General features: G+C 46.8%; 1 protein-coding gene across 2 annotated transcripts in view; it reads left to right on the top strand.

Moving 5' to 3' along the window:
• MYO1G (myosin IG) overlaps positions 1-15203 on the top strand; it is a 78015-nt gene that overhangs the window by 5271 nt on the left and 57541 nt on the right. For both annotated transcript variants that reach the window (XM_054991284.1, XM_054991285.1), the window contains exons 2-9: positions 2195-2403; positions 3559-3652; positions 5037-5202; positions 7009-7062; positions 8335-8430; positions 10942-11058; positions 11938-12144; positions 14488-14633. In XM_054991284.1, the coding sequence (XP_054847259.1) occupies positions 2195-2403; positions 3559-3652; positions 5037-5202; positions 7009-7062; positions 8335-8430; positions 10942-11058; positions 11938-12144; positions 14488-14633 (1089 nt within the window). The remainder of the gene's footprint in view (positions 1-2194; positions 2404-3558; positions 3653-5036; positions 5203-7008; positions 7063-8334; positions 8431-10941; positions 11059-11937; positions 12145-14487; positions 14634-15203) is intronic.

Below are 15203 nucleotides of genomic sequence, written 5' to 3' on the forward strand. Positions count from 1 at the left end.
CTGCTGCCAGTTATAAATTTCCCTTCTACCACTTACCCAAATATAATCCAGGATGCCAACCACAGTGATACAGAGAAGTATGAGTTCTGTTGTTACACAAAACTCAGACGCATGAGGTTCGCAGGGCCTGATGCGTACTGAGCCACCTTATCTTTATGCCTGCATACTTTAATGCTAAATTGTTTACAGATCAAAAGGTATTACCGACAGTTCACTTAGACTTCATCTGACAGAGAATGACGGCTTCATTACTTTGAGTGGCAAGATACAATCAAAATACGTAATACAAACAAGAATCCCTCCTGGCTCCTTGTGGTCAGGCCGGAACATAATCAATCTGCAATGTGAAATGTCCAAGGCTGAATGTGGAACCCTTATGCTAGATAAAAATTGCTTATAGTTATGTCTTTACCAAATTGTGTTGCGTCATACCAACCTGCGGGATAGCAACCATCACAACAAGAGACGTGGAAGGTGCTGTTTAGGTGTTTTCCATAACTTTCACATGCCAGGCAAAGTTTCTTGATCGCAAAACTAAAATGGTAGAGGTCTTTATTAAGAATTCCCTAACAACTACCTCCTCCCAAACTGTGCAGCCCACAAGTTAAGATCCTCTTTCCCGACCTTGCTCTGAAGCCCTCCTGGCAGAAACGGGGGCGGGGGAGGGGGGTGCCAGGGCCCTCACCTGAGGAATGCTCTCCTGTCTGAGCTTCACCTGGTGCCTGTTTTTCTTTCCTTGCCGTTTGGTGCCAAGACAAAGTATTATTATTTTTCTTATTAATTAATCAATTTAATTAATTATTTTTAAGCCAGGATTTTAACTGAGGTTTTTAATCTTTTAAAGCTGTTTTTATGGTCTGCTTCTAGCCTGAGGATTGTTTTAGGAGTATAATTCTTAGTCCCTGGCAGTTAGGTCCCCAAGTTCTCCATAGTTAATTTAATTTATTCAATTTATACTCTGCCCTCCCCACACCACAGGCTCAGGGCGGATCACAACAAAGCTTAAAAACACATTTCACAGTTCAGGCCATTAAGATCACTAAAAGCATAAAATACATACTGTATTTTTAAAATACCATATCTATATAAATATAGAAACAAAAAACAATAATCTGGATGACCACCTTTTCGCCATCTCCAAAGCGTTTTACCAGGAAAATATGTGGGAGATGGAAGGTGTCACTGGAAGGGAGGGCATATACTTTATTTCCCCCAGCTGGGGGGGGGGCACTGCCTAGCATCAACCACATGCCTGGTGGAACAGCTCCGTCTTACAGGCCCGCTGAAACGCTAACAAATCTTGCCGGGCCCTAGTCTCATAAGACAGAGTGTTCCACCAGGCTGGGGCCAGGACCGAAAAAGCCCTGGCCCTGATCAATGCCAGGCGGGCCCCCATAGGGCCAGGGACCTTTAACAGATGGTTATCGCTCGAGTGAAGAGTCCTCTGGGGTTCATATGGGGAACATATGGGTTAACACACAGGTGTTCCACTTGAAGTAACTTTATTAGAGATCCATTCAGTACAAGGTTCATAGACAGTGAAATTGGCAGAAGTGACGTAGGTAAGAATAGCAGTGTTAGTTATAGGGCATATTCCCGCCTTAATTTGGACCGTTAGCCTGGGGTGGGTGGGTTTTGGAGTGAGACATTATTTAGAGCAAGTAGTGGGAAAGATGGACTTATCTTTCGTTCTCAGGAAGAGCACACCATGAGCCTGCTTCGGCTGGCTGTCAAGGACACTAGCTCAAAGGAGCGAGAAAGAGAACGTAAATATTGCAAGATAACAGGCACAGAGCAATAAAGAACTCCCCCATTCTCAGGAGCCATAGTTAGAACCCACATACATTCATGGTAGATATGCAGGAGGCATAGACGACAATAATTTTTAGATTGCTGTTTTATGTTGTTTTTATGCTTTGGCTTGTTTTTGTGTATTGTTTTTAATAGCTTGGTTTGTTTATTATTGTCAATGTTTATGTTCTTGTCTTTATGATTTTATTGCATTGTTTTTATCTTGAGAACCACTTCAAGCAGGTTTCCGGAGAGGTGGCACATGTGTTTTCGGAACAAATGAAAGTCAGGACAGCAGTGATTTGTTTCTAGAGACTGGCCCTAGTGTGCAGCCGCCCATAGTGTGATGCTCCAACCACGCTAGGTTGTCCTGCCTAAGTCCAGTTTCTTTGGTCCTGTCTAGGTTTGAGAAGGGAAGGATCTACACCTACATTGGGGAGGTGGTGGTCTCCATGAACCCCTACAGGCAAATGGATCTGTATGGCAAGGACATGATTGAACAGTATCAGGGCCGAGAGCTGTACGAGAGGCCGCCTCATCTCTACGCAGTGGCTGATGCGGCCTACAAGGCCATGAAGCGAAGAGCCAAAGACACCTGCATTGTCATTTCAGGTATGGGGCAGACACGGACTTCTCTCTCCTGGTCCCATCAGCACTTTGGTTGGTACGGGATGGTCCGCACTTGCCTCTCTCTTGGGAGGGGTTGGTGCTGCAGGCAACAGTCGCAGACCTCACTGGGGCTTCATTTGTGTTCAGTATCTCCCGAACTCAGCCCCAGGGACAGATGAATCAATAAATCAAGATGAGTGCATCTACACATCTTTAAATCCAGAGGAGTGAGCCGTGTTAGTCTGTAGTAGCAAGATAGTAAAAAGTCCAGTAGCACCTTTAAGGCTAACCAACTTCATTGTAGCATAAGCTTTCGAGACCCACAGCTCTCTTTTTCAGATGCATCGTCAGCTTTCGAGAACCACAGTTCTTTTCATCAGATGCATCTGATAGAGCTGTGGTTCTTGAAAGCTGATGATACATCTGACAAAGAGAGCTGTGGCTCTCGTAAGCTTATGCTACAATAAAGTTGGTTAGTCTTAAAGGTGCTACTGGATTCTTTACTATTTTACACATCTTTAGTAACCATGGCCAGCCTTCAAAGTTTGACATGCAGGGGTGTGGTTACCAAAGTTAGTGGGTGCGCCTTTCAAGGCAGGGTTTGGCCATTTTGCCTCTCCTTTTTGATTTGGGCCACTAGGATCCACCAGACACTTCCAGTGGGCTTCTATAAGTGACATGTCTATGAAATGGGATGTGTCCCATTTTCTCCAAGGGAACTATTCTCTGTAGTCTGGACATCAGTTGCAATTCTGGGATATCTTCAGACCTCACCTGGAGGTCTGAAGATAGTTTACAAAGTGTCTTATTATCCCCACAACAAAACACCCCGTGAGGCGGGTGGGGCTGAGAGAGCTCTGAGAGAGCTGTGACTAACTCAAGGTCACCCAGCTGGCTTCAAGCGGAGGAGTGGGGAATCAAACCCAGCTCTCCAGATTAGAGTCCTGACACTCTTAACCACTACACCAAACTGGCTCTCCACCAAACTGGATGTCAAAGGCCTAAGAGCAGGCAGTGCCTCAGGGGCTTGGCCATCAAAGGCCCCGTAAGTTAGGGCCCATCCTCCCTTGATGCATACTAAACTAGTCTCTCCAATAAGAGACCATTTGTGTTTCCAATTGCATGTTACTTGTCTGAATGCACTGACCTGCCTTTCAGGAGAGAGCGGAGCGGGGAAGACGGAAGCCAGCAAGTACATCATGCAATATATCGCTGCCATTACAAACCCTACCCAGAGAGCAGAAGTGGAGCGGTGAGCGGTTCCAGAGGTCACGTTTGTTAGATGCACTCAGCCTTCTTAACCAGGAACAGAACCTCTTTATTCAGACTGAAGCAGTCCACCTCCGAGTGCAAGCTCTTGAGTCGTTGCCACGACCTTGCCGGGAGATGTATTTGCATTTATTTATTTATTTGTATCCCATTTTTCCTGCTGGTTGGGACTCAAAGCAGCTGAGAACATTGCTTCCTTTCCTGCCTCCGTTTCCCCACCACAACAATCCTGTAAGGCAGGTCCGGCTGAAAGTTTGTGAGGGGCCCAAGGTCACCTAGCAAGATTCAGTGGTAGTAGTGGGGATTTGAACCCGGGTCTCCCAGGATCCTCGTTCTATCCCCTGCACCCTGCTGGCTTTCATGTGACTGGCTCCTGGGTGACAAAGGCCTTTAGTCTGAACTGGCAGAGCTGCTCCATGCGGCAATTTGTGTTGGGAATGGTGACAGGGCCTGCAAGACAGGGTAGCTCACTCATCTTCTGGCAAATGCCCCCCTGCTTCCCCCAGACTGTTCCCCGAGAAGGGGTGCCGCGTAAGTCCGTGTGACCTTTTCAAAAACTGAATAAAAAACCGGCAAGGCAAAAAAGCCAAGGTGCAATAAGAAATAAGACGTTTATTATGTACTGGAAAAGCCCCTATGCTTTTTGCATGCAACTTTGCCAGGGGATCATTAAATATATCTGCCTCCAGTGAAACACCAGGTTCTACCTGAGACCCTGGAGAGCAGCTGCCAGCCAGAGCAGACAACGCTGACCTTGAAAAACGAAGGGTCTGGCGCATTATAAAGTGGGCTTTATGTATGTTTTCTTGATTTAATCTGTAGTGTAATCTGAAGAGGCTTTTCTAGGGAGAAACACAGATTAGGAAAACATGCCTTAAATATTTGACAGAACAGGTCAGGCCAGTAAGGTGGCAACAGGTGTCCATTCACCAGATTGCCCCTCAGGTGAAAGCTATGGAGTGGCTCCGTTGGGGGCAGGGCGGGTGATGTCAGGGCAGATACCCTAGGAACTGGAAAGACAATCCGTATCAGGCTGCCTTAGCATGAAGCAGCCAGTAAACTATACAACAAGACTTGGATTACAAAAATTAGGAGAGCAGGATTTGAGTCTGGTGGGACCACAGAGACCAACAAGGTTTTCGGGGCATTGGGATCTGATGCCTCGTCTCCCAGCACCTGCCTTTTTGTCCAGCTGCAAACTTGTAATCGGTCTCCAGATCATAGAGGGCAGTCCCGACTTTTGGAATGTGAATTCTAGGATCGAGGGCATTTCTCCCCACACCATGAATCGAGCACCAGGCACTTGCAAAGAGCTTGAGGTGAGCATCATCACTTGTGTGTGTTTGTGTGTCTTTGTCTCACCTCAGAGTAAAGAATATTTTGCTCAAGTCCAACTGCGTGCTGGAGGCTTTCGGCAACGCAAAGACTAACCGCAACGACAACTCCAGCCGCTTTGGCAAATACATGGACATCAACTTTGACTTCAAGGGGGACCCCACCGGGGGCCACATAAATAATTACCTCCTGGAGAAGGTATGTTGGAACATGAGTGGGCCGGGGCAGGTGGCCCTTCTGACTTCCTGTGAGATAGTGACCCCCAGAGGAATGCTGGTGCCCAGGAGTCCGCTGAGAAAAGCCCCAGTGGCCCTTATGGGGCTGCTGACTTGCTCCCGGGCCATTTTAACATCTCTGTCTTTCCTCTACGAGTATGGGTGCCATCATTATCATCACCACAACCAGGGCTTTTTTTCAGCAGGAACACAGTGGAACGGAGTTCCGGAACCTCTTGAAAATGGTCACGTGGTCGGTGGCCCCGCCCCCTGATCTCCAGACAGAGGGGAGTTGAGATTGCCCTCTACACCTCTGTCTGGAGATCAGGGGGTGGGGCCACCGACCATGTGACCATTTTCGCAGAGGGCAACCCACTGAGTTCCACCACCTCTTTTCCCAGAAAAAAAGCCCTGACCACAACAATAACAACTACACTTATATACCACTCTGCTAGAGAGATTCGTGCCCCACTCAGAGCAGTGAACAAAGTAAGTGTTGTTATCCCCTCCATGCAGCTCGGCTGAGAGGAGGGGCTGACCCAAGGCCACCTGCAGAGCTCATGGCAGTAGTGGGAGTCGAACCTGCAGAGTTCTGGTCCACAGCCCAACCGTCTAACCACTATGCTACAGCAACTCTCATAATAACTCTGCTTCTATACCACTCTGCTAGAGAGATTAGTGCCCCACTCAGAGCAGTGAACAAAGTCAGTTTTGTTGTTATCCCCACATACAGCTGGGCTGAGAGGAGGGGCTCACCCAAGACCGCCTACTGAGCTCATGGGCTGATCCACAGCCCAACCACTTAACCACTATGCTACTGCAGCCCCCTTCTAACAAAAGTTTTAACAATTTGCATGAGATTCGGATTTAGGTAGTGATATGCCTGAAATGATCCAAATGGCTCGTTCGTGGCCTCGGGAGCTCATGCGATTCTGCGCTCTAAAAGGGGCTGTGGCTCAGAGGCCGAGCACGGGCTTTGCGTGCAGAAGGTCTTTCGTTTCTTCCCCAGCACCTCCTGATAAACAGACCTCTGCTGAGACCCTGGACAGCCACTGCCAGTAGTAAACATACTGCCCTTGATGGACCTATAGCCTGAGTCAGTAAAAGGCGGCGTTATGAGTGCACAGCTGCAAAATTGTAGATTGGTGACAAACCATTTTTCCAGCTGAGCATTCATTGGCATGCTTTCCATCATTTGCACGGGGTGCTTGAAGTAATTTTTGTGTCGACTTCATTTTATTTATTTATTTGTGTCATTTATAGTCCGCCTTTCTCACTGAAACTCAAGGCAGATTACACAATGTGAGATTAATATGATATTACTTTGAGTGTGTTTTACTTTGTTTTACTCCTCCCGTGGCGCAGGAGCCCCGTAGCACAGAGTGGTAAGCTTCAGTACTGCAGCCCAAGTTCTGCTCACAACCTGAGTTTCATCCTGGTGGGTTCAGATACCTAGCTCACAGTTGACTCATCCTTCCACCCGAGGTCAGTAAAATGAGTACCCAGTTTCCTGGGGGTAAAGTGCAGATGACTGGGGAAGGCAATGGCAAACCACCCCGTAACAAAAAGTCTGCCAAGAAAACGTCGTGATGCGACATCCCGCAACGGGTCAGTAATGACTCGGTGCTTGCACAGGGGACTCCCTTTACCTTTACTTTGTGAGCAGGTCTCTGGAGAGGCAGCGTATAAATGCTTTCAAATAAATAACATTGTGGTGCCTGTTTTGTAGAATTCCGCTTTTTTTTCCTTTGGGGAACTACTGTGGTGTTCTGTGTCTTCTTCCCTGCAGTCTCGCATTCTTCAACAGCAGCCTGGAGAGAGGAACTTCCATGCCTTTTATCAGGTGAGCCGACTTCTGGCAGGTGGGGGCTCATCTCCTTCCCTTTTGAATCCTGGCTTGGATTGTTCGTAGATGCAGCCCAACAGAACGGGATGGATGGGCTTGACCTTCAGAACCGTTTGTATAGCAAAGCAGAACATTGCAGACTGAAGGAAGGGGGGGAGGGTGTCTTCACCTATTGTTGGCTCGAATTTGCCCTCCCCTGGTTCTCCTTTTGGTCTCTGCATTTTGATCATGAGCTGTGGATACAGCTTGCCATCCCGAAATTCCTGTGCAAACAATACAGTCACATCACAATGCAACATTCATTGTACTACTGTACTAATACACATCATGTTACAACACAGTTCCTTCAAATGTCTCTTATTAAAGTGTCTCCAGTGTCTCCAAAGCACATTCTTAACCGCAGGGGACCACCAACCCCATTCCTGTTTCTTCTTAGAACAAGGTAAGAACTCCTTGGGTGAAGAATGAAAATTCCTGTACTGGTCTCTGTAATGTAGTTTCTTTTTACAGGTGTCTCACATGATCTTAACAAGGTGTTACAGGAGAAATACAGCCACTGACAGTCCTAGCTTTCGTCAAAACGACTTCCTCAGGGACTTGTGACACACTACATGAAAACAATCAAAGGCATATTCATAAACATAAGCATTAACAAGTTCATTCTTAACAAATCACAAATGGTTCTCATTGGCATCAATCCAAACTCAGGTTTCTTGCCCTGCAGCTGACTCATCCAATCTAACCCAGAGAGTGACTCGTGACAGACATAATAAGAGACATTTGAAGGAACCGTGTTGTAACATATGTATTAGTACAGTAGCACAATGAATGTTGCATTGTGATGTGACTGTATTGTTTGCACATCATATTCTTTTTCACATTGATAAAGTTTGTTAATCATAACGTGGGATATCCGTGTGTGTGTGAACACATTGTTGCTATTGTCTGTAAACGGGTATCAGGCTTGTTTTGTTTATCCCGAAATTCCTGGCATGCCAGCCATGGGAAACGAAAATCAAGGTGGTACCAAAGGACGGACCTGGGGAGGAGCCGAGCATCTGCTTGTCTCATAGAAAGCCCCAGGTTCAAGCCCCAATTAAAAATGTCCCAGGTGTTGCGGCACTCTTTGGGTGCCGCAACATGCCTTTTGATTTTTGCTGCCACAGACTAAGACTGCTCCTCCTCTGAAATGACTTTCAAAGCGACTGCCGGAGTCTGGCTTGGAAGGCCCCAGGTGCCCATTAACAAGGACTTGCTTCTTTCCCACAGCTGCTTCTTGGGGCCTCGGACGCTTTATTGGACTCGCTCCATCTCAGCAGAGATCCTGAAGCCTACAGGTTTACCAGAGAGGGAGCCAGAAACAATGTGAGTTTCATGCAGTTTAAAAAATGATGCACCTTTTAAAGGTTCCTGCTCTCCTTTAATCTAATCACCTAGAGGAATTACACCTCTTGGGTTTATGCAGACATTCTTTAGTGGGGGGTTAGAACCACCGCCTCACTTCTAATCCCGCATTGCATAGAAGCCCAAAGACAAAAATCCAAACAAGAATCACACACAGCTTGAACTTGCATGAGGAATTGAAAACTGATCCTCTAGGGGTGAGATTGCTCTATCCCTTGGCATCTCCGTGGTGAAAAGTGAGCATGAGATGATATGGTAGGCATTAGACATATTGGTTGCTTTTGTTATGAATTACAATAATTATGAAAATGGGCTGTTCTTAATTATTGTAATTATTATTTATTACTTTTATTTTTTTTATTTGTGTCATTTATAGTCCACCTTTCTTACTGAGACCCAAAGCAGGTCACATACTGTGAGATTAGTACATTTAATGTCAAGAACATTTCTATAAACAATGCCACAGGGTAAATAGATACAAGTTTACAAAGGTATTTATTTATTTATTTCCGTCATTTATAGTCCACCTTTCTCACTGAGACTCAAGGCGGATTACCCAGTATGAGGTTAATACAAACAGAATCAAGCACATTTCAATACAATACCATAAGTTAAACTGAAGTTTAAAAGGATCCAAGACAGAGTAGAAAAAATACTGGAGCAAAACACAATCAATTCTAGGGCTGACATTAGACAACATGGAGTGCTGGTTGTACATAGGAGTACATATTTAAAGCAGCAGATAACGCAAAAATGGTGATGAAGTCTATGATCCCCAACTCATTAGTGAAGCACCTGAGACCCCCTCCCTACAATGCAGCCCTCCCATTTGAGTAAAAAGCCTTTTCAAATAGTTTGGTTTTGCATCGTTTACAGAAAGCCAGGAGAGTGGGGGCTCTTCTGACTTCCTCAGGCAGGTCATTCCACAGGATAGGGGCCACCACAGAGAAAGCCCGTGTACGGGCTGCTGCTGACTTCACCTGGGTGCAGCCTGGTACCTGCAGGAGACCCTGTTCAGATGAGCGAAGCTGCCGTGGACGAACATAGGGAGGAATCCAGTACAACACAGAGGTGAAGTCCATGGTTCTTAACTCATTAGCAAAGCATCTGAGACCCCCTCCCTGCAATACTTCCCTCCTATCTGAGTAAAAAACCTTTTTGAATAATTCAGTTTTGCATTATTTGTGGAAAGCCAGGAGAGTGGGGGCTCTCCTAACCTCCTCAGGTAGGCTGTTCCACAGGGTAGGAGCCACCACAGGGAATCATAGAATCATAGAGTTGGAAGAGGCCATACAGACCATCTAGTCCAACCCCCTGCCCAGTGCAGGATCAGCCTAAAGCATCTCTGACAAATATTCATCCAGCCTCTCCTTGAAAACTGTCAGTGAGGGGGAGCTCACCACCTCCATAGGCAGCTGATTCCACTTTTGAACTACTCTGACCGTGAAAAAGTTCTTCTTAATATCCAGCCGGTACCTTTGCGCATGTAATTTAAGCCCATTGCTTCGCGTCCTCTGCTGCCAACTGGAACAGCTCCCTGCCCTCCTCCAAATGACAGCCTTTCAAATATTTAAAGAGAGCAATCATGTCCCCCCCCTCAACCTCCTCTTCTCCAAACTAAACATTCCCAAGGCCCTCAGCCTTTCCTCGTAGGGCTCAGTCTCCAGACCCCTGATCATCCTCGTCGCTCTCCTCTGCACCCTCTCGATTTTGTCCACATCTTTTTTGAAGTGAGGCCTCCAGAACTACACACAATACTCCAGGTGCGGCCTGACCAAGGCAGTATAGAGAGGGGCTATGACCTCCTGCGATTTCGACGCTATGGCCCCTTTGATACAACCCAAGATTGAATTGCCCTTTTTTGCCACCACATCACACTGACTGCTCATATTTAGTTTACAGTCCATGTAGGGGCTGCTGTTGATTTCACCCATGTGCCGGGTGGCACCTGCAGGAGACCCTGTTTGGAAGAGCGAAGCTGCCGTGTATGCTATATTAAAATGAAACAAATTCCCCATGTTAACAGCCTATAATGAGAAAAAATGTTTTTTTAATGTTATCTTCTTGCAATTTCTTTCATAATTGCAGTCTCTGTCTCTGCTCGTTTCACTTTTACAAGGCAGCCGATGTCCAAAGTGTTCCTTAGAGGGAGGGGGGAGACAGACTCTGGGCTTTCTTGATTGACAGCAGGCTGTAGCCACTAGAATAACATGCATTTGTTAGGTACTGCAATCCTGAAGATGATGGGGTGGGCATGCCATGACTGCCGGTGTCAAAGCCGCCTTTTCAGGGAATCACCAGGCAGTGGTTGGAAATGCTGCAACTCCACAGGAATCCAGTGCATGCAAACAGCATCGGATGCAAATAGAGCCATTGGGCTGCAGGGATGGAGCCTCACTCCTAGTTCGTTGGCAAAGCACCAAGGCGACTTCCTTTGCTCATCCCTTTCTTGCTTCTGTTGTCTCTCTCTAGTACTCGGGCAGTGACAAAGCCAACCACAGAGCAGTTGAAGGTGCCATGAAGGTGATTGGCTTTAGCCCAGAGGAGATGGACTCCGTCTACAAGATCTTGGCGGCCATCTTGCACTTGGTAAAAAAAAAAAAAGGTTGTGCATGTGCTGGAGGGGGGAGGGGAGGCTCCTCGCCCTGCTAGGAGGGGCTTTATTGGCTGAGCTGAGCACTAACTTGGCCTGAAACTCGGGTGTGATAATAGTCAGAATCTGGACATGTTTGGTCACAATTTTTTGGGTTGCAACATTTATTTTTATTCAGGTATTTATAGTCCGCCTTTCTCAGTGAGACCCAAGGCGGATTACGCAGTGCAAGTAGAATACAGTACAATCAATAGGCCATTCACTGAGCACTGAAGGGAATCGAATGCTGTTATTGTTATTGCTATTGTTATTGTTGTATTTCACAGTACAGCAAAGTTTCAGTAGTTATTAAGGGGGACAGAAGCTGGTTCTAAAGCAACCGAGCCACGACGCTCGGTTGCTCCCAAGGCGGTTTGATTCCTTACAGCAGGCTCATTGCTGCGGTTTGAAGAATCTGTGCCTGTAAATGAATTATATAGTTCAAGCTTATATAAAAGTCTATATTTTGTGATTCACGGTCTGTGTGGCTTGTCCTTTTCGTGTGGATTTTTCTAAAGCAACCAAGGCCTGTAAGAATGGCTAAGAATGGCTAGTAGAGAAGAAAGAGGGCCACACCAAGGCAAAACGAAGAGAAAAAAGACAAAAGATACAAATGGAAGAGTCTTTAATGTTTATATAACCTCTACACCTTTTGCAACAGTTTTGTCAGGGGGACCTTCCAAATTCTTTTTAGTATCCTTCCCTTATACATGGAGTTATATCAACATTAAAGAATGGTATCAATATTAAAGGCTCTTCTCTTTGCACTTTCTTTTCTTTGTCCCCTTTGCTGCTGCCACCCGGTGCTGATGTGCTTCTCTCACTGGCTCTCCCAGGGCAATGTCCGCTTCATCACCACAGAGGATGCCATGAAGATCGAGAACGAGGAGCTCCTTTCCTACCTGGCTGAGCTGACCTCGACAGAAGCAGGGAGTCTCCTTAATGCGCTCCTGCACCGGACGGTGGCTGCTGGGGGCGGGGAGGTGATCCAGAAAGCGCACAGCATCAACGAAGCCAGCTACGCCAGGGACGCGTGTGCCAAGGTAACCACAGAGCGGGGCCTGGTTGGGCTCCCTTTATTACCGGCCTGCGGCATTTCGGCTTCTGAGCTGGAATGCAAACATGTTGCTTTAAGGATCGTATATCCCACCCTTTGAACTTCCATGAATGCATAAGGCATCTTGCAAAATAAAAAATATCAAATTAAAATGGCCAATGTAAAATATAACAGAAAACTATGTTAAAACAAAAAAGAAGCCGTATTAAAACAGCCCCCAACATCACAAAAGGCAAGTGCTCAGATTAAGAAAAATGTTTGAAATGCAAAATAAGAAAAATGTTTGAATGATGCCTAAAGGGGAAAAAATGTCTTGGCACCAATCAAGGATTTTTGGAAAGGGCATTCCTGCAACCAGGGTGTCACCACGGAGAAGGCACTGCATCCTGAGTCAGGACCCATCTGGCCTCAGAGGACAGGGACCCCAGACCAGAGCCTCATGTGGTGATCTTAAGGAATAAGTGGCTTCATACAGCAGCAGAGGCCGCCCTGGGATCGTTCCCCATTGCAGAGGTGGAGAAACAGTCCTGTGCTGTCCCATGAAAAAGGAAAACTTCCGTGGTGGAGGTTACCCAGCACTGACTTCTCCATCCCATTAGCTTGGGGTCCGGGGGGATAGCCTCCCACATGACGCCTCCCTCTGATTCTTTGGAGGGGTGCTCCCACTGCATCTCTTCCATATGCCCTGCGGAGGAGAGAATCAGTTCTGGCTGCAAAGAGGAGCAGAAATTCTTCTGGCAGGGAGGTACAGGCACCGCAGATGGTTAGTTTTTAATCTGCCAAAGTCTTGCAGTGACTATCTTTGTTATGCAAAACCAGGGAAAATGTATACAGTTTAATATAATATCAAGAGAAGATGACTTTTTTTTTTTAAAGCAGAAGGGATGTTCACATACAGGAATACATTTTAATTGATTACAAAGCAGACTTTTTAAAAATCAGATGACAAAAAAGTCTTGTAAAAAGCTAGCATGAAGCAAATGAAGGAATTAAAAAATTCAGATTCAGATTTCCGGAAAAAGAATTAGCAACAAGGCTCCTCAAACATTAAAGACACTCTCAAGATCAAAACTTCACAGTTTCATGCAACCTCAGTCTCTATATAGGGATTCCCCAGGTGTTCAGAAAATACTGCCATGACTTTCTTGGGTTGTCAGGTATCACATGCAACAGACAGGTGTCTGCTTGTTGTGGCGCTAGAAGAAGATTCTGGAGCTGCTCAGCCATTTTGCCCTGACGGGACCTGCTCCTCTTTGCTTGGATTTGCTTGTGTGCTTTAACTTAACTGATATGGGCTGTGGAATCCAAATTCCAATTGTCCCTTTGAACTCAGTAGAGTGACCCTCAGTGACATCAGGGAAGCCAAACCCGTGGCAGCCAATGGCAAAAGCCTGCTGCCCCAAGCAGAGATTCATTGCGACATCAGAGAAAATCAGCCAATTGGACTGAGAGTCAGGACAGGTAAAGAAGAGAGATGGGAGGTGTAGGCCTTGTGGAAGGTTTAATGGCATGTGCAGCTTTTAGGCTGTGAGTTGTCTCTGTTACGTTTTTTATCCTGCCCTTCCTCCAAGGAGCTCAGGACAACAGACGTCCTCCATTTTATTCTCACAACAACCCTGTAGGGAAGTTTAAACCAAGAGATACTGGTCCCAGTGAGCTTTATGGCCTGGATCAACCCGCTAATCACCACTGCGCATTGCTGCTGAAATGAACATGCACATGAAAATTCTAACAGCTGTTCCTTTCCCCCCCTTCTCTTTAGCCCAGTAGAGAAGACAACCACACATGTTCAGGGAATGCACAGGGAGGGACAGTGGGCATGAGCTGGCTCGCCCACCTGCCCCCGTGCGAATGCCTGGTCATCTGCAGGGGTGCCCTTGTCGAGGAAGGGGCCGTGCTCACACCCCCTCCCCCTGATCAGCGATGTTTGGAAAGCAGCAGTTGCTGATCATGGGCAGGAGGCACCTATGTGTCCCTTTTTCCTCCTCAACACACCATGTTGATTCATTTTAATGTTGCGCATATGTGCAAAAAATGCATTTCATTGGCAGTATCATGCCTTCAGCCTTCCAGACTTAGCACCAGAGGAGTGAGCCGTGTTAGTCTGTAGTGGCAAAACAGAAAAGAGTCCAGTAGCACCTTTAAGACTAACCAACTTTACTATTGCATAAGCTTTCGAGAACCACAGCTCTCTTCGTGGTTCTCGAAAGCTTCTGCGACAGTAAAGTTGGTTAGTCTTAAAGGTGCTACTGGACTCTTTTCTATTTTCCAGACTTAGCAATGAACAAAATCCAAACCAGCGCACCTGTCTTCCCGCTTTCCTTTACAGGCCTTCTACGAGCGTCTTTTCTGCTGGATCGTTGCCCGTATCAACAAAGTAATCGAGGTGAAGAACTATGATGCCCGAATCCACGGCAAGAACACTGTGATTGGTGTTCTGGATATCTATGGCTTTGAGATCTTTGACACCAATAGGTAGATATTGTGCACCAAGTTGCTGGGGGTGTGTGTGTGGTGTTATCTAGGGCAGAGGTGGGCAAAAGTTGGGCCACGCTCCATCAGGGCCACTGATGCACGGGCTTGGCATGGTCCCAGCCAGCAGTGGAGCAGGTTCAGACTAGGGTTGCCAGCCCCCAGGCGGTGGCTGGAGCTCTCCCAGAATTATAATTGACCTCCAGTTCAGAAAGCTCAGTTCGCCTGGAGAAAATGGCTGCTTTGGAGGGTGGACTGTATGGCATTATACCCTGCTGAGACCCCTCCCCTCCACAAACCCCGCCCTCTCCAAGCTCCACCACCAAACCCTCCCCGAATTTCCCAACCTACAGCTGGCAACCAAGACAAGTCCGTGCCACTGCAGGCTGGGGGCCAGCTGAGGCTGCGCAGGGCCTTGGGATCAACTCACTAGGCCACACAGCTCCTTGGGTGACTTAGAGAACTGGCCAGTTCTGAGTTTCTTTCCTATCGCTGGAATATTCCCTTACTAGATGGCAGGAGACTCAAAACTCTTTGACTTCTATCCCCTAAATCCTTTGCCATCCCCTCTCT

Source organism: Eublepharis macularius, chromosome 11 (genome assembly GCF_028583425.1).
Source record: "Eublepharis macularius isolate TG4126 chromosome 11, MPM_Emac_v1.0, whole genome shotgun sequence".
Classification (NCBI taxonomy): Eukaryota; Metazoa; Chordata; class Lepidosauria; order Squamata; family Eublepharidae; genus Eublepharis; species Eublepharis macularius.